This window comes from Bombina bombina, chromosome 3, assembly GCF_027579735.1.
Source record: "Bombina bombina isolate aBomBom1 chromosome 3, aBomBom1.pri, whole genome shotgun sequence".
Lineage (NCBI taxonomy): Eukaryota > Metazoa > Chordata > Amphibia > Anura > Bombinatoridae > Bombina > Bombina bombina.
In genome coordinates, this window is record NC_069501.1 from 970,747,437 (window position 1) to 970,770,279 (window position 22,843).

At 39.2% G+C, this 22,843-nt stretch overlaps 1 protein-coding gene across 1 annotated transcript in view; it reads right to left on the reverse strand.

Annotated features, from left to right (window-relative positions):
• Nucleotides 1-22,843, reverse strand: part of CCNT1 (cyclin T1) — a 43,800-nt gene that overhangs the window by 16,080 nt on the left and 4,877 nt on the right. Inside the window, exons 2-7 of the mRNA XM_053708055.1 lie at nt 22,296-22,377; nt 18,839-18,970; nt 12,805-12,865; nt 12,257-12,319; nt 11,493-11,538; nt 4,937-5,100 (exon numbers count right to left, since the gene is read on the reverse strand). Of these exons, the coding sequence (XP_053564030.1) occupies nt 4,937-5,100; nt 11,493-11,538; nt 12,257-12,319; nt 12,805-12,865; nt 18,839-18,970; nt 22,296-22,377 (548 nt within the window). The remainder of the gene's footprint in view (nt 1-4,936; nt 5,101-11,492; nt 11,539-12,256; nt 12,320-12,804; nt 12,866-18,838; nt 18,971-22,295; nt 22,378-22,843) is intronic.

The following is a 22,843-nucleotide window of genomic DNA, read 5'->3' on the forward strand; positions in this document are numbered from 1 at the left end:
CACAGTCGTCTAAAGTCACCAAAACCTCAGAGTAACAGAGGGAGGTGTTCTAGTTTAAACCTGAAAGAGACAACCTCTGAATCAGTCAAAGGTAAGGAACTCCCTGAGTCTGAAATTTCACCTTCCGATAGAACCTCTATACCCTCCATCTCAGTTCCCTGGGAGGGTACATCCGAGATTGCCACCATAGCATCAGAAACCTCATTGACCACATAATTGTCCTTCCTTTTACGTTTGCCTTGTAGCATAGGAAAGGTAGACAATGCATCAGAAATTGTAGAAGACATAACTGCAGCTATGTCTTTTAACGTAACTCCAGCAGAAGCTAGAGAAGAAGTACAGGGCACTGCTTGAGCGGGCGTTAAAGGATGTGACGCTTGGGAAGAAAGCTGCGGCATACTCTGCATCTCATCATTAGACTCCTGAGAAGCATCCACCTTTGACAAATTTTTATCATGAAATTTTTTTCTCTATAGCTTAAAGCCCTCTCAATACATGAGGGAAAAAAAAGGAACTGGAGGTTCCACATTGGCATCCAAACACATGGCACAAGTAACATTCTAAATCCATGTTAGAGAACAGACAAAGAAATAAAATAAGACATTTTTGATTATCCAAAAATCGATACTGGCCCTTTAAATTGTAAACCAAATTTTTTTTACTGTATGAGAAAAAGAGTGTTGCAAAAAGAAAGCCCAATTTTTAAAAATAATACTTATAAATCATGAATGAATAACCGGATACTGTGCCTTTAAAAAGTAAATGCAATTATTTTACTGACTTAAGCAAAAACGTCTCACATTTAAATAAAAAGTTTTTGACCCACAACCAGACACCTCTCCGCCTCAACAGCTCTGCTGAGGCGGCTACCTGCCGACCGGTCTCCAAACCACTCCTCCCAGCAATGCTTCAGGTCAGGCTTCAGAGCGCTAACAACCTCTTGCTTACTTAACCATGCAGTTCTAGCGCAATGTCCGATATCACCGTCCTGCAAGCATAAAAGCAGAGATGTCTCTAGTCAAAACCGGAACGCCTCCGGAAAGGATACCAAATGAAACTGCGCAGCGTCTCTAGTGAAGTCTAAAGCACGCAAATAGTAGCCCCGCCCATCGTGGGTGTCAACATTTACACAGCCCTTACCGGGTAAATCTTAATAAAAAAAAAAATAACCGATAGAGCCCAGCTTTTTACTCCCAGCCCCTGTACATAAGCTGTCATTATACAAAACTCCTCCTACATGGAGAGCCTTATGTCCGAAGTCCAAGGCTCCATTAGCCTCAAGAAAAATAAATGTATAAATGTATAAGTGCAGAGTCCTCTCTGAGTCCTTTGAAATGTGCCCCAGAATAAAAAAAGACTGCACTTACCTTAATGCTGTCCGACAGCAGGACATCCCCAACAGTAAGAGGTCCTGTCCCTCCTATAGCCCTGTGGAAAATGATAAGACCAGAGTTAGATATTGCTTAGGCCATCATGATAAGGGCAGCATAACTGTATGGGAGGCGCAGTGAGAATTATGTCCCACCAGTTCCCATTGCTCTAAAGCCACCAAGAGCTCTACTGAAGAGACTGATATGGACTACGGCTACACCCTAGAACAAAGCAGCACAATCTTGCACTACTTTAAAAATAATAAACTCTTGATTGAAGAATCTATACTAACACCTCACTTTACCTCTTCCTATCACTAACGTAGGCAAAGAGAATGACTAGAGTGGGAGGGAAGGGAGGAGCTATTTAACAGCTCTGCTGTGGTGCTCTTTGCCTCTTCCTGCTGACCAGGAGGTGTAATCCCACAAGTAAGGATGATGATCCGTGGACTCATCGTGTCTTTAAAAAGAAATATGAATAGCATACAATTTATGGGCTACTTATTTCTTAGTTTAAGGTTCTTTAAACCTTTTTTAACTTTAAATTATTTTTGCCATGTTTCAATAGTGCTGTTACACATACATGATAGACATTTTTGAAGTATGTATGCCACTTTCATACAAGGTAAGATAAATCAGATAGCAACTCATAGGTAGCATCCTCTCTCTACCTTTTCATAATATTTTTGTAATTGTATTTTGAACTTTTTACCATGGCATTGTGCTACTATTTGTATGGTGATGCAAAACATGTTGACACAAATGAACAATAATGCTAATAATATTACATTAACCCATAATCATTACAAAACTCTTATAAGTAATTTCAGTAGTTAGCCAGATAAAATATTAAGTAACTTATACAAAAATTGTATTTTGACATAGGAACTTTTGGCACCAGATATTACTGATTAATAACTGAACAACATGCAAGACAAAGTAAAAGGGGTACAAAGAAAGTAGCCATTATTATTACTTAAGTATACTGTTAACAAAAGGCATGATTGATGTATGGTCTAGTGACAAAATTCATAGAGAGAAAAAGAAAATTTATGCTTACCTGATAAATGTATTTCTTTTTTGACACGATGAGTCCACGGATCATCATAATTACTATTGGGAATATCACTCCTGTCCTGCAGGAGGCGGCAAAGAGCACCACAGCCAAGCTGTTAAATATCATCTCCCTTCCCTCCCACCCCAATCATTCGACCGAAGTAAAGGAGAGAAAGGAAGAAACAAGGTGCAGAGGTGTCTGAAGTTTATAACAAATCAACAACCTTTCTATAGAACAGGGCGGGCCGTGGACTCATCGTGTCAAAAAATAAATAAATGTTATCAGGTAAATTGTGCAGAAACCTTTCCTTCTGAGAAGGAGGATTAGGACACAAAGAAGGAACCACAATCTCCTGATTAATGTTTCGATTAGAAACTACTTTAGGGAGAAACCCTAATTTTGTACATAACACTACCTTATCCGAATGAAAAATAAGGTAAGGTGACTCATACTGTAACGCAGAGAGCTCTGAAACTCTACGAGCAGATGAAATAGCAACCAGAAACAAAACTTTCCAAGATAACTTAATATCTAAGGAATGCATGGGCTCAAACGGAGCCCCTTAAAGAACTTTAAGAACTAAATTAAGACTCCAGGGAGGAGTAACTGGTTTGAACACAGGCCTGATCCTGACCAAGGTCTGACAAAATGATTGTACATCTGGTACATCCGCCAGACGTTTATGTAACAAAATAGACAAGGCAGAAATTTGACCTTTTAGGGAACTAGCCGATAATCCTTTCTCCAAACTTTCTTGGAGAAACGACAGAATTCTAGGAATCCTAACTCTGCTCCAAGAGAAATCCTTGGATTCACACCAATATAGATATTTGCACCATATCATGTGGCAAATCTTTCTAGTCACAGGTTTACAATCCTGAATCATGGTCTCAATGACCGACTCAGAAAACCCCCACTTCGATAAAATTAAGTGTTCTTAACGCTGTCAGCTTCAGAGAAACTAGATTTGGATGAAGGAAGGGCCCCTGATGACATTCCCACCAGGTCTGTATACCAAATCCTGCGCAGCCAAGCCGGTGCAATGAGAATCACCGACCCCCTCTCCTGCTTGATTTGAGCAATGACTCGAGGAAGAAGAGCAAACGGAGGAAATAGGTATGCAAGACTGAAATTTCAAGGCACCGCCAGGGCGTCTATCAATATTGTCTGAGGGTCCCTTGACCTCGATTCGTACCTTGGAAGCTTGGCATTCTGACAAGATGCCATGAGATCCAATTCCGGATGACCCCAATTGAGAATCAGACTGGAAAACACTTCCGGATGAAGTTCCCACTCCCCCTGGTGAAAGGTCTGTCTGCTTAGGAAGTCCGCCTCCCAGTTGTCCACCCCTGGGATGTTGATCGCCGACAGACAACAAGAGTGGGTCTCCGCCCACCAAATTATCTTGGCTACCTCTGTCATTGCTAAGGAACTCCTTGTTCCTCCCTGATGATTGATGTAAGCCACCGAAGTTATGTTGTCCGACTGAAACCTGATAAACTGGGCCGAGGCTAACTGGGGCCAGGCCAGAAGAGCATTGAAGATCAGTCTTAGCTCCAGAATGTTTATAAGTAGAACAGACTCTGACTGAGTCCAAACTCCCATAGCCTTTAGAGAGCCCCAGACTGCTCCCCATCCTAGAATGCTGGCGTCTGTTGTCACAATTACCCAAGAGGGTCTGCGAAAGCAGGTTCCCTGAGAGAGATGATCCTGAGACAACCACCATTGAAGAGAATGCCTTGTCTCCTGCTCCAGTAGTATTCGAGGAGACAAATCCGCATAATCTCCGTTCCATTGACTGAGCATATTTAGCTGCAGAGGTCTGAGATGGAAAGGAGCAGACGGGATGATGTCCATTGCTGCCACCATCAGCCTGATTACCTCTATGCACTAAGCCACTGATGGCCGAGGAGCAGACTGAAGCGCTAGGCAAGAATCGAAAATCTTTGATTTCCTGACTTCTGTCAGAAAAATCTTCATAGATAGGGAATCTATTATGGTTCCCAAGAAAGTTACCCTTGTATTTGGAACTAAGGAGCTCTTTCCCAGATTTACCTTCCACCTGTGAGAACGCAGGAAGGATAACAACATTTCTGTTTGGGACCTTGCTTGTTGAAAGGATGGCGCCTGGACCAGAATGTCGTCCAGATAGGGATCCACTGCAATGCCCCGTAATCGAAGCACCACCAACAGAGACCCCAGAACCTTTTAGAAAATTCTGGGAGCTGTTGCATGCTCTTAACGTAGGCAAGGAGAATGACTGGGGTGGGAGGGAAGGGAGGTGATATTTAACAGCTTGGCTGTGGTGCTCTTTGCCGCCTCCTGCAGGGTAGGAGTGATATTCCCAATAGTAATTATGATGATCCGTGGACTCATCGTGTCATTAAAAAGAAAAGTCAGTTGCACATCAGAAATCACCCAGTATATAAACACTGATGAATAAAGATTCAAACTACACATAGGGTTTCATATAAAAAAAATGCAACTAAAAAGCTGTGCTGATACTAACCATCAAGTAGCTTCAAAGTGACTGTCACATCCACATACTCCCACCATGACTTTCCGTCTGTAGAGACTGGGATCTCCCAGTTAGACCACTTACAAGCCAAGTGAATGCAGACACAGGCCACCACGGGAGGGGTGTACTGAAGGCTGAAGGTGGTTAAATGCAAGCTATGGGAAAGCAAAATGAGCTTCAGAGACAATGTCTGCAAACCCAGAAATTCTTTGTTATGTATACCATAGTAAAACATAGTAGATAACATTTCCAATATACAGCAGTTTACCACCATCTATCAAAATCATCAGTGAGGATACACAACACACCAGAGGTGCACGAAGATAGAAAGGGAGAAGAAACAAGGTTGTAATTTTCAAATTCTTGACTGCGCAAATAATATGAGCATCCATTCACACAAACGTTTGTGGCATAGACGCCTAAAAACAATATACAGGCAAACACTAAAGATGCATTTTGGTCTTTTACAACATGTAAGGGGGGGGGATAGAGAAGCACTACAAGCAAATGAAATGCTACACAAGCAGAAAATACTACCAGGAGTGTGTAAAGTTTTATGTTGGCTCCCAAGGAAAGCAGAATACTGCAGAAAACAGAATTTATGCTTACCTGATAAATTTCTTTCTCTTGTGATGTATCGAGTCCACGGATTCATCCATACTTGTGGGATATTCTCCTTCCCTACAGGAAGTGGCAGAGAGAGCACCCACAGCAGAGCTGTCTATATAGCTCCTCCCTTAGCTCCACCCCCCAGTCATTCGACCGAAGGCTAGGAAGAAAAAGGAGAAACTATAGGGTGCAGTGGTGACTGAAGTTTTTAAAATAAAAATATACTACCTGTCTTAAATAGACAAGGCGGGCCGTGGACTTGATAAATCACAAGAGAAAGAAATTTATCAGGTAAGCATAAATTCTGTTTTCTCTTGTAAGATGTATCGAGTCCACGGATTCATCCATACTTGTGGGATACCAATACCAAAGCTTTAGGACACGGATGAAGGGAGGGACAAGACAGGTTCCTTAAACGGAAGGCACCACTGCTTGTAGAACCTCTCTCGCAAAAATAGCCTCCGAAGAAGCAAAAGAATCGAATTTGGAAAAAGTATGAAGCGAAGACCAAGTCGCCGCCTTACAAACCTGTTCAACAGAAGCCTTGTTTTTAAAAGCTCATGTGGAAGCCACTGCTCTCTTGATATTCCTATTAGAAACAACCTTAGGAAGGAATCCAGGTTTGGTACGTAAAACCAGCTTATCTGCATGGAAAATAAGATAAGGTGAGTCACACTGTAAAGCAGATAACGCAGAAACTCTTCGAGCTGAAGAGATAGCTACTAAAAATAAAACTTTCCAAGATAGAAGCTTAATATCTATGGAATGCATAGGTTCAAACAGAACCCCTTGAAGAACTTTAAGAACCAAGTTTAGGCTCCATGGTGGAGTAACAGGTTTAAATACAGGCTTGATCCTGACCAAGGCCTGACTAAACGCTTGAACGTCTGGGACATCTGCCAGACGTTTGTGTAAAAGAATAGACAAAGCAGATATTTGTCCCTTTAAGGAACTAGCTGATAATCCCTTCTCCATTCCTTCTTGGAGAAAAGACAAAATTCTAGGAATCCTAATCTTACTCCATGAGTAACCCTTGGATTCACACCAACAAAGATATTTGCACCAAATCTTATGATAGATTTTCCTGGTGACAGGCTTTCTAGCCTGAATCAGGGTATCAATGACCGACTCAGAGAAACCACGCTTTGATAGAATCAGGCGTTCAATCTCCAAGCAGTCCAGACGCAGAGAAATTAAATTTGGATGCTTGAACGGACCTTGGATTAGAAGGTCCTGCCTCATTGGCAGAGTCCACGGTGGAACAGATGACATGTCCACCAGGTCTGCCTACCAAGTCCTGCGTGGCCACGCAGACGCTATCAGAATCACCAAAGCTCTCTCCTGCTTGATTTTGGCAACCAGACGTGGGAGGAGAGGAAACGGTGGAAATACATAAGCCAGATTGAAGGACCAGGGCACTGCTAGAGCATCTATCAGTACCGCCTGGGGATCCCGGGACCTGGACCCGTAACGCGGAAGTTTGGCGTTCTGTCGGGACGCCATCAGATCCAATTCTGGTGTGCCCCATAGCTGAGTCAGCTGGGCAAATACCTACGGATGGAGCTCCCACTCCCCCGGATGAAAAGTCTGACGACTTAGGAAATCCGCCTCCCAGTTCTCTACCCCTGGGATATGGATTCCTGAGAGATGGCAAGAGTGATCCTCCGCCCATCGAATAATTTTGGTTGCCTCCATCATCGCTAAAGAACTCCGTGTTCCTCCTTGATGATTGATATAGGCTACAGTCGTGATGTTGTCCGACTGAAATCTGATGAATTTGGCCGCAGCTAGCTGAGGCCACGCCTGAAGCGCATTGAATATTGCTCTCAGTACTAGAATGTTTATCGGGAGGAGAGATTCCTCCCGAGACCATAATCCCTGTGCTTTCAGGGATTTCCAGACTGCACCCCAGCCTAGCAGGCTGGCATCTGTCGTTACTATGAGCCACTCTGGCCTGTGGAAACATATTCCCTGAGACAGGTGGTCCTGAGACAACCACCAGAGAAGAGAATCTCTGTGGTCTCTTGGTCCAGATGCAGTTGAGGAGATAAATCTGCATTATCCCCATTCCACTGTTTGAGCATGCATAGTTGCAGTGGTCTGAGGTGTAGGCGGGCATAAGGAACTATGTCCATTGCCGCTACCATAAGTCCGATTACCTCCATACACTGAGCCACCGATGGCCGAGGAATGGAATGAAGAGCTCGGCAAGTGATTAAAAGGAAGGAAACTCTTGTGAGAGGGACGAGAGAACTCTTTTTTATGTTCACCTTCCACCCGTGAGATCTCAGAAAAGCCAACACGATGTACGTGTGAGACTTGGCTAGCTGGAAAGTCGACGCCTGAATTAAGATGTCGTCTAGATAAGGCGCCACTGCTATACCCCGCTGTCTTAGAACCACCAAAAGGGACCCTAGCACCTTTATGAAAATTCTGGGAGCCGTGGCCAATCCGAAGGGAAGGGCAACAAACTGGTAATGCCTGTCCAGAAAGGCGAATCTGAGGAATTGATAATGATCTCTGTGAATAGGGATGTGTAGATACGCATCCTTTAAGTCCACGGTAGTCATATATTGACCCTCCTGTATCAGAGGAAGAATAGTCCGAATAGTCTCCATCTTGAATGATGGTACTCTGAGGAATTTGTTTAGAATTTTGAATCCAAGATTGGTCTGAAAGTTCCCTCTTTTTTGGGAACCACAAACAGGTTGGAGTAAAAACCTAGCCCTTGTTCCACTCTTGGAACTGGGCGAATCACTCCCATGGTATGTAGGTCTTCTACACAGCGTAAGAACGCCTCTCTCTTTGTCTGGTTTGCAGACAATTGAGAAATGTGAAATCTCCCCCTTGGGGGAGTCTTTGAAGTCCAGAAGATATCCTTGGGACACAATTTCTAAAGCCCGGTTCCGGATCGGGGGCTACCCCTTCATGCTGTCTTAAAGGCAGCAGCAGGCTTCTTGGCCTTTTTACCTTTGTTCCAAGCCTGGTTAGGTCTCCAGACTGACTCGGATTGGACAGAATTCCCCTCTTGCTTTGCTGCAGGGGAAGCTGAAGCGGGACCACCCTTGAAGTTCCGAAAGGATGAAAATTATTTTGTTTGGTCCTCATCTTATTTGTTTTATCCTGAGGGAGGGCATGGCCTTTCCCTCCAGTGATGTCTGAAATAATTTCTTTCAGTGCAGGCCCGAATAGGGTCTTTCCTTTGAAAGGGATGTTCAACAATTTAGATTTTGATGACACATCAGCAGACCAGGACTTAAGCCATAACGCCCTGCGTGCTAAAATGGCAAAACCTGAATTCTTTGCCACTAATTTAGCCATTTGGAAAGCGGCATCTGTAATGAAAGAATTAGCCAACTTAAGGGCCTTAATTCTATCCATAATATCCTCTAATGGAGTCTCCACCTGGAGAGCCTCTTCTAGAGCCTCAAACCAGAAAGCAGCTGCAGTAGTTACAGGAACAATGCATGCAATAGGTGGGAGAAGAAAACCTTGATAAACAAAAATTTTCTTTAGGAGACCCTCTAATTTTTTATCCATAGGATCTTTGAAAGCACAACTGTCTTCGATAGGTATAGTTGTACGCTTAGCAATAGTAGAAATAGCTCCCTCCACCTTAGGAACAGTCTGCCACGAGTCCTGTATGGTGTCAGATATGGGAAACATTTTCTTAAAAACAGGAGGGGGAGCGAACGGAATACCTGGTCTATCCCACTCCTTAGTAACAATAGTCACAATCCTCTTAGGGACTGGAAAAACATCAGTATAAACAGGAACCTCTAAGTATCTGACCATTTTACAACATTTCTCTGGGACCACTATAGGGTCACAATCGTCTAGAGTAGCTAATACCTCCTTGAGCAATAAGCGGAGGTGTTCAAGCTTAAAGGCCGTCATATCAGAATCTGTCTGAGGGAGTGTCTTTCCTGAATCAGAAATCTCTCCCTCAGATAACTAATCCCTTACCCCTACTTCAGAACATTATGAGGGTATATCGGATACGGCTACTAAAGCGTCAGACGGCTCAGCATTTGTTCTTAACCCAGAGCTGACTCGCTTTCCTTGTAAACCAGGCAGTTTAGAGAAAACCTCTGTGAGGGTTTTATTCATAACTGTGGCCATGTCTTGTAAAGTAAATGAATTAGACGCACTAGAGGTACTTGGCATCACTTGTGCGGGCGTTACTGGTTGTGACACTTGGGGAGAGCTAGATGCTAAACCCTCATTTCCTTCTAACTGAGAATCATCTATTGCAATATTTTAAGTGCTAAAATATGCTCTTTATAATTTATAGACATATCAGTGCAAGAGGGACACATTCTAAGAGGGGGTTCCACAATCGCTTCTAAACACATAGAACAAGGATTCTCCTTGGTGTCAGACATGTTAAACAGGCTAGTAATGTAACAAGCAAGCTTGGAAAACACTTTAATCAAAGTAAATAACACTTTAAACAAAAACTGTACTGTGCCTTTAAGAGAAAAAAGCTGCACAAACTCTGCAAAACAGTGTAAAAAAGCAGTAAACACAAGGAAATTTTTACAGTAGCATCATAAAGCCTTAGTAACTTTGCACAACTATGCAAATAAACAATTAACCCCTTAATGTAAAAACTGGATTGAAAAAACTTCAAAACCGGTAAAATAACGTTCAGCACCTTGCCACAGCTCTGCTGTGGCGCCTACCTGCCCTTTAGGAACGATTTGTGGGTGAAAAAACCTCTTTACAGCCCTCAAATACAGCAGGAATCTATGGAGAAGTAGCTGGATGCTTCTGAGGTAAATAAACTGTGCAACTGAAAATAGGCCCCTCCCACCTCACTCGATGTCATGGGGCCTAAAGGAAATACAACAGAGTGTTTCCTAAACTAGCCATGTGGGTTAATAACCCTTAAACAAGCCACAAAGACCCCTTAAAGTCCCTAAAAAATGTTTTATTTGTAACTAAACCAAAACGTTTTTTCACTAGTGTCACCAGTAACTATGAGCCCTTTATGCAAGCTTGTATTCCTCTTTTACTGAATACAGCTTACCTTTCCCTCATGGGGATATTGTCAGCCTTTTCTAGAAATAACACAGTCTGTCTAGAAAAAAATAGACTGAACATACCTCAATGCAGTTTAGCCTGCAAACTGTTCCCCCAACTGAAGTTTTCCTGTACTCTTCAGCCCTTGTGAGAACAGCAGTGGATCTTAGTTACAAAATGCTAAGATCATCATCCTCATTGCAGAAATCTTCATCCCTTTTCTGCCAGAGAGTAAATAGTACACACCGGTACCATTTAAAATAACAAACTTTTGCTTGAGAAAATAAAAACTAACATTTTTGTCACCACACTCACTTTGCCCTTCCTAGCAGTTAAGCAGGCAGAGAGAATGACTGGGGCGTGGAGCTAAGGGAGGAACTATATAGACAGTTCTGCTATGGGTGCTCTCTCTGCCACTTCCTGTAGGGAAGGAGAATATCCCATAAGTATGGATGAATTCGTGGACTCGATAGATCTTACAAGAGAAATATTATTTGTGGAATCAATTGTCAATTTTTGTCAGCCATACACTCTACAATGAGTATTTTTCACTTATGTCGTCTTTCTTTTGCTCTCACTGCTATTGTATTTTCTAGTTTCCCTCTCTTACATGTGGGTATAATGGAAAAGCATCTGCAGCATTCCCTGTATACTGTACTGAAGACATTTATGTGACAATGCCTTTATTATTTACCTTATTGTTTTATTTTGTATTACTATGTTCACACATCCCCGGTGTGTTGTGTTATCCTTTGTTATTTATCATCTTACTCTACTCACACATCCATGAAACATTGCTTCATTTATATGTAGCTGACAGTGTGAAAATCTAGTCCCTATTCATGTTAATATTCTCTTTACTAGAAATCCTCTCCTTTTTTCCACAATTCAAGAGGTAACAGTTTATACTAACCTGTTTGTTGCCATGAAGTAGGATGTCTGGGCCAAGTCCTTGCTCGCTGAGGAGAGAGATAAAAAAAGTACAGGGCTGAATAAGTAATCCCAAAAGTGTATCAGTGAATTCTACAATACATGCAAGAAGTAGTTATATTGCAAGCAGAATATCAGTGTGTTTGTCCGAAGCTGTCATGCGCAGTAGAGACTGTGTGAGGACAAACACACCTGGCCTTCAACAGATTAAAAAAAAAAGAGAGGGGGAGAGAGAGAGATCAAAAGAGAGGGGAGAGAGAGAGATCAAAAGAGAGGGGAGAGAGATCAAAAGAGAGGGGAGAGAGATCAAAAGAGAGGGGGAGAGAGAGAGCAAAATAGAGAGAGGGGGAGAGAGAGAGCAAAAGAGAGGGGGGGAGGGAGAGAGTAAAAGAGAGGGGACAGAGAGAGCAAAATAGAGGGGGGATAGAGAGAGAGCAAGGGGGGGAACCGCTGTACTGCAAGAAATGGCCCGTGTACACGGGCTTTAGGACTAGTATGTTATAATTGGGAAATAAATAGCAACAGCTTGGTAAAAAAAAAAAAATTGAATAAGTGATGACAATTGCAAGAAAAGCAAATCTTTTCCACATATCCATTTATCATTAGTATTACCATACACATTAACCTGCATTATATGCAAAACCTGGTTAGAAAACTGTGTAAGTCTTATATTCCAAACGTATGTAAAGTTATAACAGGGCCTATTTGATACATGAAAGTAAGGTGAATACTTCTGAACATGATTACCTCGAACTAACTGTGTGCACTTCACTACGTGGGTATGTGGATGGTCAATGGTAATCTCAAACCCTGGAAAAGGGAAATAAGAAATTGTCATTTGTTACATACAATGTCACAAGACTATAGTGTTACTGAGAAAACCTACCAAAAAGAGCAAAAGTATTTTACAAGTCAAGTATTCTACCCATAAAGCAACACAACTTTTTCGTTCTTGTTAACATTAGTAGAGTAGCTATCGGTCCTATGGAAAGTTTCTTTATATATATATATATATATATTATTTTTTTAAACATTACAGTCAACATGATTAAACCATAACTGCAGTGATTGTATTACCCATAAAGGGCCTAAGTAATATCCAGGCAGTTTATCTGAAGGTAAAACAATTCTGACAGTATGGTTATAATTAAAATGCAAATCAAAACAACATTGTATATGCCTTCAACAGCACTGCCCAGTCATATTATGCAGACTCCTCCTCCAGGTCAGACTTGCACCACACCTGTGGACAAGGAAATCAGGCTATCAATTTCCAGCCCTTCTGGAAGACTTACCCAGGGTCTGCAGTATAATGCTCTCTAGAATGACCAGGTCTTGGGCTTGTTGCAGGTATGCCTGTTGTTGAGAGGACAGGCAAATTACTTACTGGGAAGCACTCTAGACAATCTCCTACATCAACCAAGGTTTAATCCCATGACTGCCAAAGAAGGCTGCAATATATTGCAGCCCTCTCTGACAGTCAAGGGATTAAGGCAGGATCACCATGTGAACACAGCTCTGCACGGCCTGGTGGGCATATTCATATTTACAGGACATGTCATACTAAGTAATTTGGATTATAAAATGTATCATCAAGCTTTTCAATTAATTTCTGTATAGTTGTTTTGTGTATACCCAAAGTAAGAATGTTGATACTAACAGGAAGAACAGTGCAATATCCAGCTGGTAACCCTGCCAAGGGAGCTGAGCTCCCAAACCACAGAAGACCAAAATACATGCAGCATTTGGGCAGACAACAGTGTCATCAAAGTTAAACATCCTGATAACAAAAACAGTAATTTAACAGTATCCTGATTTTGGGCAAACAGCATTATTAGGCCTAACTACTTTTCTTTTAATGAGCATTCAAATAATTTTATCATTTGCATGGGATGCAATATTTTATTAAAATGGCCATGAGAAAATAAACCGAATATAGAAAACATTGATCTGTTTATCAATCAGAGAAATTACACGTAAAACAAAGTCAGAAAAGTCACACCAACCAAAACTTCAAGAATAGATATATTAGCCCCCATCTTTTAAATAATTGGCTACCCATCTTGTTCTTCTCTACAGAACAAAATATTTGAATGGTTCACATAATCAGTCTACTGTACTGAACCATAATAAAGAATATTCTAAAGAGTTAATACAGCTGTCAGATTTAGACACTACTGAAGGAGATCACAATGGCACTTAGCATGAATAAAAAAATAATAGTGATTATCTAATTACGTTTGTGTTCCTGATAAAATGCAGCTAACATGTTAATATTTCACACATATTGTTCTTATATTACTTTAAAGGGACAGTCAACACTTCCGTTAACATAATTTGGTATTGAAGATAAAAAACCTGAAGACCAGCGTCGCTAACTTCTCTAATAACCGGTAAATATGGCAGCCGAACTCCCCCCACCGTTACGTAGCTGCCTTCTTCTTCAACTGATAAGCAAATCAGAATCCAGTCCTCGGACAGAAATTGCACGTGCATGCAATTTCTGTCCTAGGACTGGATTCTGATTTACTTATCAGGTCTATAAAATTTGTTAATCTGTAAGAAAATATATGAATGGAATGTCTCTAAGTCTGTCTATCCGTAAGAAAATATCCGAGTGTAATGTCTATAAATTTGTTAATCCGTAAGAAAATATATGAATGTAATTTCTCTAAGTCTGGCTATCCATAAGAAAATATCTGAGTGTGATGCCTCTAAGTTTGGCTATCCGTAATAAAAAATATCTGAGTGTAATGTCTATAAATTTGTTAATTCGTAAGAAAATATCTGAGTGTAATGTGTCTAAGTCTAGCTATTTTTAAAGGGACACTGAACCCAAATTTTTTCTTTAGTCATTCAGATAGAGCATGCAATTTTAAGCAACTTTCAAATTTACTCCTATTATCAATTTTTCTTTGTTCTTTTGCTAGCTTTATTTGAAAAAAGAAGGCATCTAAGCTATTTTTTGGTTCAGACCTTGGAGAGCACTTGTTTATTGGTGGGTGAATTCATCCACAAATCAGCAAGAACAACCCAGGTTGTTCACCAAAAATGGGCCGGCATCTAAGCTTACATTCTCAATTTTCAAATAAAGCTAACAAGAGAATGAAGAAAATTTGATAATAGGAGTAAATTAGAAAGTTGCTTAAAATTGCATTCTCTATCTGAATCACGGAAGAAAAAAAATTGGGCTCAGTGTCCCTTTAAGAAAATATCTGATGCAATGCCTCTAAGTCTGTCTATCCGTAAAAAAAATATCTGATGCAATGCCTCTAAGTCTGGCTAGTCGTAATAAAATATCTGAGTGTAATTTCTATAAATTTGTTAATCCGTGAGAAAATATCTGAGTGTAATGTCTCTATGTCTGGCTATCCGTAAGAAAATATCTGATGCAATGCCTCTATTTCTGGCTATCTGTAAGAAAATATCTGATGCAATGCCTCCAAGTCTGGCTATCCGTAAGAAAATATATCTTATGCAATGCCTCTAAGTCTGGCTATCCGTAAGAAAATATATCTTATGCAATGCCTCTAAGTCTGGCTATCCGTAAGAAAATATATCTTATGCAATGCCTCCAAGTCTGGCTATCCGTAAGAAAATATATCTTATGCAATGCCTCTAAGTCTGGCTATCCGTAAGAAAATATATCTTATGCAATGCCTCTAAGTCTGGCTATCCGTAAGAAAATATATCTTATGCAATGCCTCCAAGTCTGACTATCCGTAAGAAAATATCTGATGCAATGCCTCTAAGTCTGGCTATCCGTAAGAAAATAACTGAGTGCAATGGGGCATATTTATGATTGTGCGAGCATTCAGGATCCAATATTGAGGATTATGTCCACTGCACATCGATAAATGCAGACAGCATACTCTCTCTGCATTTATCATTGCACCAGCAGTTCTTGTGAACTGCTGGTGCAATGCCGCCCCCTGCAGATTTGCGGCCAATCGGACGCTAGCAGGGGGTGTCAATCAACTAGATTGCATTTGATTGGGTTGATTTCTGTCCGCGGCATCAGAGCAGGCGGACAGGTTATGGAGCAGCAGTCTCCGGAAACACAGCAGCTCGCCGGAAACAGAGCTTGATAAATATGCCTCAATGTCTCTAAGTCTGGCTATGCCTTAAGAAAATATCTGAGTGCAATGCCTCTAAGTCTGTCTATCCATAAAAAAATATCTGATGCAATACATCTAAGTCTGGCTATTCGTAATAAAATATCTGAGTGTAATGCCTCTAAGTCTGGCTATCCATAAGAAAATATCTGATGCAATGCCTTTAAGTCTGGCTATCCGTAAAAAAATATCTGAGTGCAATGCCTCTATTTATGGCTATCCGTACGAAAATAACTGAGTGCAATGCCTAGAAGTCTGTCTATCCGTAAAAAAATATCTGATGCTATACCTCTAAGTCTGGCTATTCGTAATAAAATATCTTAGTGTAATGTCTATAAATTTGTTAATCCGTAAGAAAATATCTGATGCAATGCCTTTAAGTCTGGCTATCTGTAAAAAAAATATCTGAGTGCAATGCCTCTATTTATGGCTATCTGTAAGAAAATATCTGATGCAATGCCTCTAAGTCTGGCTATCCGTAAGAAAATAACTGAGTGCAATGGGGCATATTTATGATTGTGCAAGCATTCAGGATCCAATATTGAGGATTATGTCCGCTGCACATCGATAAATGCAGACAGCATATGCTCTCTGCATTTATCATTGCACCAGCAGTTCTTGTGAACTGCTGGTGCAATGCCGCCCCCTGCAGATTCGTGGCCAATCGGACGCTAGCAGGGGGTGTCAACCAACTAGATCGTATTTGATCGGGTTGATTTCTGTCCGCGGCATCAAAGCAGGCGGACAGATTATGGAGCAGCAGTCTCCGGAAACACAGCAGCTCGCCGGAAACAGAGCTTGATAAATATGCCTCAATGTCTCTAAGTCTGGCTATGCCTTAAGAAAATATCTGAGTGCAATGCCTCTAAGTCTGGCTATCCATAATAAAATATCCGAGTGCAATGCCTCTAAGTCTGGCTATCTGTAAGAAAATATCTGAGTGCAATGCCTCTGTCTGGCTATCCGTAAGAAAATATCTGAGCATAATGTCTTTAAGTCTGGCTATCCGTAAGAAAATATCTGATGCAATGCCCTTTAAGTCTGGCTATACGTAAGAAAATATCTGTGTAATGTCTTTAAGTCTTGCTATCCGTAAGAACATATCTGAGTCCAATGTCTCTAAGTCTGGCTATCTGTAAGAAAAGATGAGTGCAATGCCCTTTAGGTCTGGCTATCCATAAGAAAATATCTGAGTGCAATGCCTAGAAGTCTGGCTATCTGTAAGAAAAGATGAGTGCAATGCCTTTAAGTCTGGCTATCTGTAAGAAAATATCTGAGTGCAATGTCTCTAAGTCTGGCTATTAGTAAGAAAATATCTGAGTGCAATGCCTTTAAGTCTGGCTATCCGTAAGAAAATATATGAGTGCAATGCCTCTAAGTCTGGCTATTAGATATTTTCTTATGGATAGGCAATCTTAAAGAGACATTACACTCAGATATTTTCATACTAATAGCCAGACTTAGAGACATTACACACAGATATTTTCTTACTGAGTGTAATGTCTCTAAGTCTGGCTATCCGTAAGAAAATATCTGAGTGTAATGTCTCAGAGTTTGACAAATCCTGGAAAACATCAAGAACCTACAATTTCTAACTGTCTGGGTTACTCTACATACAGAATATATATTTACAAAGTTCTTCATCTGGTTCCTAGACACGTGGATGACTGGTCCCAATGTGTTCTTGCTAGATGGCAAATATAAAATATATATTTTAAAACCGGGGTTAAATATATCTATTGAGAAATTTGCACCTTTTTGGAGATGGGTTCACCTTGACCCACAACATAGCCCTGTTAAACTACAGGTCTATATACCCTTGTAAGCTCAGGCTATACATTTTGCAAGTTGGGCCTTAATAGCACAAGTTATCTTATAGCTAGGAATAGGAAATCCACACAGGTGCCCTTCCCTATTCCTCCTGGAAAACCAGAACTTCGGAAATACTCTCACTTGAAAAATAAGTTTTTTTCAGGAGAAACAAAATAAATATGTTTTATGACATTAAATTCTATTGGGGATCCTTGCAACAATACATAAAGGACAGAGGAACCTGAATTGTCATAAGCCAAGTCCTGTGAACCGAGCCAGGCTGGAGGTAGTGTTGTAAACCTCTGTAATATAGTCTGCACCTCTCCTACTCTCTCCACGTCACTCTCCTTTTTTTCCCTCTCTCTCTCTCCTCCTGATTATGCTTTGTATAGTATTCTCACTAATGTCTTTGTGATGCCCACCTATTTAATGTTTTTTGTTCTTTGTTAATTTTGTACTCCAAGCTAGTAATTTTAGTTCCAGACAATTCACCTTTATTAATAGACCATTGCTTTATGATAATTACATGTATAGTAATTCATTTGTTAGTATTATGTTTTCAATTATTGCCTGGACATTACATTGATAAGTGTTATTGTATATGTTAACATTTAATAAAATCATTAAATATTAAATGTATCTATTAAAAAGAAACATGAGAGTGGCAGCACCGTTAAATGGAATGGCTGGGTAGCACAATATGAAGAGAACTCAATACAAAACAATGTAAGTTTAGAAGACACTGTATTTAGGGCTAATTGACACCCAAATTTGGTCAAATATTTAATTGCATTTAGCGCTTATAAAAACAAATATTTCAATATTATACATGCTTATACATTAGAAATTTGGCATTAAAATTATTTCAGATACATGGGTTCTTAAAAAGGTTTCACAGTGTTCTCCCCAGGGCCTTTTTAGCGGGCGCACAACCTGGCTGGTTTTTACTAACCACCAAGCTAAAATTATATAAACAACTTTAAATAACAGAAGATTTTACAATATTGCAAAGTATCACACTGCCCCCACCCGGCTACTTCCTAATGCCACCCGTCTGGAAAAAAATTACTGTGGAGAACACTGATATGTATATAGATCACAATAACTCCGTTAATAAAAAAATAAAAAAGATTGACTATACATCAATGAATTATGGGCATTTTTGATCTAAACTAAATAAACATGCATTTTTAGCATTATTATAAGAAATCCTGTATAAATGGTCTTGACTAAACTATGCATTCAACAGCATTTTGCTGACTATCTCTGCTATAAACCACAGTAATATCTACACAATGCAAATAAGGCTTGAAGAGAAATTTTAGTAATCTACAAAATTGACAATTAACCATTTATGAAAATTGTTGCAGTAGTTACTATCATTGCCTCTCCTGTCACATACCTCACTTCGGGTGTCAGGAGCAGGAGAATCTAGTGGATTCAGACAGGCATGCTGTACCTTGATGACATGCTCCAGTTTTCGGGGTTGCTCTTCCACCTTTGCTGCTAAGAAGAGAGCAGCTGGTGCTACAGACTAGGAAGATTAAAATATACAGAGATGACCAGATTTCACCTATTCATACCAGAAATTACTAAAATACAAGACGACTGTAATGCTTGAAGAAGATTCTGTGTTGTAAAGAAGCTGCTAAATGTGTCCTTATTTAAGAAATATAATGCAACATATCTATTTAATTGTGCTGCTTTAAAATATCAAATTATTTCACAGATGAAAGCATTTATATTAATAAAAGGTGATTTTACCTCAAATGTGTAACCTCCTTACATTTGACACTCACCCAGGAGTAAAGTGACCATACTTCACACGTGATAAAACAAATGTATACTGCAATGACGTTGTGCAACTGAAGTCCACATAGAGTGTTCTCCACGGACAATTTTTCAAGCCGGGTGGCATTATCAAGTAGATGGGCGGGGGCAGTGTAATATTTTCTAATATTGTATCATTTTCTGATATCCAAAGCAGAAATGAATTGCATAGTTTAACAAATGTATTTAATGATAAGTTGTGCAATAAAAATTAAACATAATTTTAAGCTTAATAATGGATACAATTTTAGCCGGGTGGTCAGTAAAATCACCTTGGTGGTGCATCCGCTAAAAAGGTCCTGGGGAGAACACTGCACATGGTAGATTTATCTTTTTTTTAATAAGTTGTGAAGGTATGATCACTTTATTTAAGCAAGGTGACTCTAGAAGCAGGGAAAAGAGGTTAGTGGCAACAGTGGCATAACATTTGTGATATTTTTCGATAAACAAATTATCACAGCTTTTATATCAATAATCAGCTTAGCTTTTATCAACTGGTGGGGTGAGATACATGTGACATAGGTCTCTGCTTATATAGGACAAATAATGCAGTACCGATGTGTTATATGAAATAAATCACTTTATCACAAAAAAGTCACTGACTGAGTTAAAGGGATAGTCTACTCAAAATTAAACCTTCATGATTAAGATAGAGCAGCAATTTTAAGCAACTTTCTAAATTTACTCCAATTAGCAATTTTTCTTTGTTTTCTTGTTAGTTTTATTTAAAAAAAGCAAGAATGTAAGCATAGAAGCCAGACCATTTTTTATTCAGCACCTGGGTAGCACTTTCTGATTGGTGTCTAAATGTAGCCACCAATCAGCAAGCGCTACCCTGGTGCTGAACCATTCAAATAAAGATACCAAGAGAATGAAGAAAAAAATATAATAGGTGTTAATTAGAAAGTTGCTTAAAATTGCATGCTCTATCTGAATCATTAAAGGGACACTGAACCCAAATTTTTTCTTTTTCGATTCAGATAGAGCATGAAATTTTAAGCAACTTTCTAATTTACTCCTACTATCAAATTTTCTTTATTCTCTTGGTATCTTTATTTGAAATGCAAGAATGTAAGTTTAGATGCCGGCCCATTTTTGGTGAACAACCTGGGTTGTCTTTGGTGATTGGTGGATAAATTCATCCACCAATAAGAAAGTGCTGTCCAGAGTTCTGAACCAAGAAAAAAAGCTTAGATGCCTTATTTTTCAAATAAAGATAGCAAGAGAACGAATAAAAATTGATAATAGGAGTCAATTAGAAAGGTGCTTAAAATTGCATGCTCTATCTGAATCATGAAAGAAAAAATTTGGGTTCAGTGTCCCTTTAAAGTTTAATTTTGACTAGACTATTCCTTTAAATGGACACATCCAGATTAATTAGTATAAAAATATAGTTAATAATTTAACTGTAAACGTATTCAACATTTATCATGACAGAGATCAAACTGAGCTTTATGCTTTTGCGTTATTGTTTATATTTTAAATATACTAAAATAAACATAGTGGCTTTTAGGTCTGTCTGTAGTGATTACAGCACTGCACTGTCATTTCATACAACACCACTTCACCAATGCTGCAATATGACACATTATTACAAAACCTGAAAGGCGTTAGTCTACTAAGCACCTTCTGCTGGAATTGTTTGAGCAAATAAGCACAATAAGATACACATTCCTAAAAAATATGGCTCAAACTTTAAGTATTGCACACTGAAAATTTTTTATTAAACCAACATGAGATCTTCAAAATAGTGTCAGCATAAGATTAAATTGATAAAAAGGTCAAAACTGAAATGTGCATCCTAGTAAAAGTTATTTCTGTTTTTCAGAAGCATATGCACATATGTTGTGAGGGCTCGAACTCAGAGAGCTGGTGGGTGAGTACATTGTACATTTGAAGGCATAATTTGTGTCCTATAAAGCAAGCCACTGCTGACACTCTGAGAAGGTTTAGTGAGTGAATACTGGTGCACAGGCCCTTACAGGATATGTGTGCATGTTGCTGAAAAACAGTAATAACTTTTACTAGAAGCATTTTTGTTAAAGGAAGTATATTGCAAAAATGCTTTTATTTAAAATTGAAATGCACCCATGTATATTTCAATGTGGACCTTTCTATACCTTTAAAATATTGTATCTAGTTAATATGCATAATGTATTTCAAAAAACAAAAGCACCAACTATGTTTCCGAACAATAGTTAAAGTGAATGTAAATTTTGATGCTAAAGTGCCCGTTTTTTAAAAATTTGATTAAAAACAGGGGCACTTTAATTCATCAAAATTTACATTTCACTCCTGTTGTGAAAAAATACTTACCTTTTAATCTTCACAGCAGCTCCAGCTTCCTCCGGTCATTGCAAGCCATTTTTGATGTCAGAAATGATGGATATGTCATCCTCCAATCACAGCTTCCTCCCCCGGGGGAATCAGTGTCTGATTCAATGCCGTGATTGGAGGAAGCCGGATTCCTCATTTTAGACCCAGAAAGAGGCTTTCGACGGGTGGAGGAAGCTGGAGCTGCTGTGAAGATTAAAAGGTAAGTTTTTTTTCCACAACAGGAGTGAAATGTAAATTTTGATGAATTAAAGTGCCCCTGTTTTTAATCGAATTTTTAAAAACTGGGCACTTTAGCATCAAAATTTACATTCACTTTAAATACACTGCTGTTTAAAGGAACAAAGGTAACATTTGAAATGCACTGCAGCCCATAATACATTTTATTAGAAGCATTTTTGCAATATATTTTCACTTGCAAAAATGGTTCTTTTAAAAGTTAGCACACCTTCAGTGATAGCTCTAAAAGTGCATGCAATCTACCACCAATATGGACAGTGATATCATGCAAAACATTGTTCTTGGCAGGTCACATGCAGTTTAAACACTGGCATTGAAAACGACAATCTTTAAAAGAAAGAAAAAGTATATTGATTTTTTTAATCACATATGAAATACAATGGAGTGCAATTCAGATTTGACAATTATGTCCCATTAGGTTCTATTATTTAAGAATGAAAACATATGTCACTTACATTGCGATGGAATTTGGTGAATGATTGGACCATATAGAAGCGATGCATATAGACAATAGCTGTGTTAATGGTCAGCTGAGATCTATTTCAATCAGGCTAAGGGAAAAGCAGATTCCAAGAAAATAATGGACATACAAGATGGCCATGGCTTTGAATTTCAGACATAAATAAAAAGATACCATAATACTTTCAATGCCGATAAAAAGAAAACACAGTAATATACTATAAAATTTATATAACGAGAATAACTAAATTAATAAACCCTTAGCAACCAAAAAAAAAAAAAGTTTTCATAATATAAAAAGCTTTTTTTCTTTTCTTTTTTCTTTTTAACACAGCAGTTTATGAATTAGTTTCATCACTTCCAAAAGCTTTCATAGGTTATTAAATTATATAGTGTTCTCCGAAGTCATATTTAAAGGGACACTGAACCCCAAATTTTTTCTTTCATGATTCAGATAGAGCATGCAATTTTAAGCAACTTTCTTATTTACTCCTATTATCAAATTTTCTTTGTTTTCTTGCTATCTTTACGCATAACCCAGGTT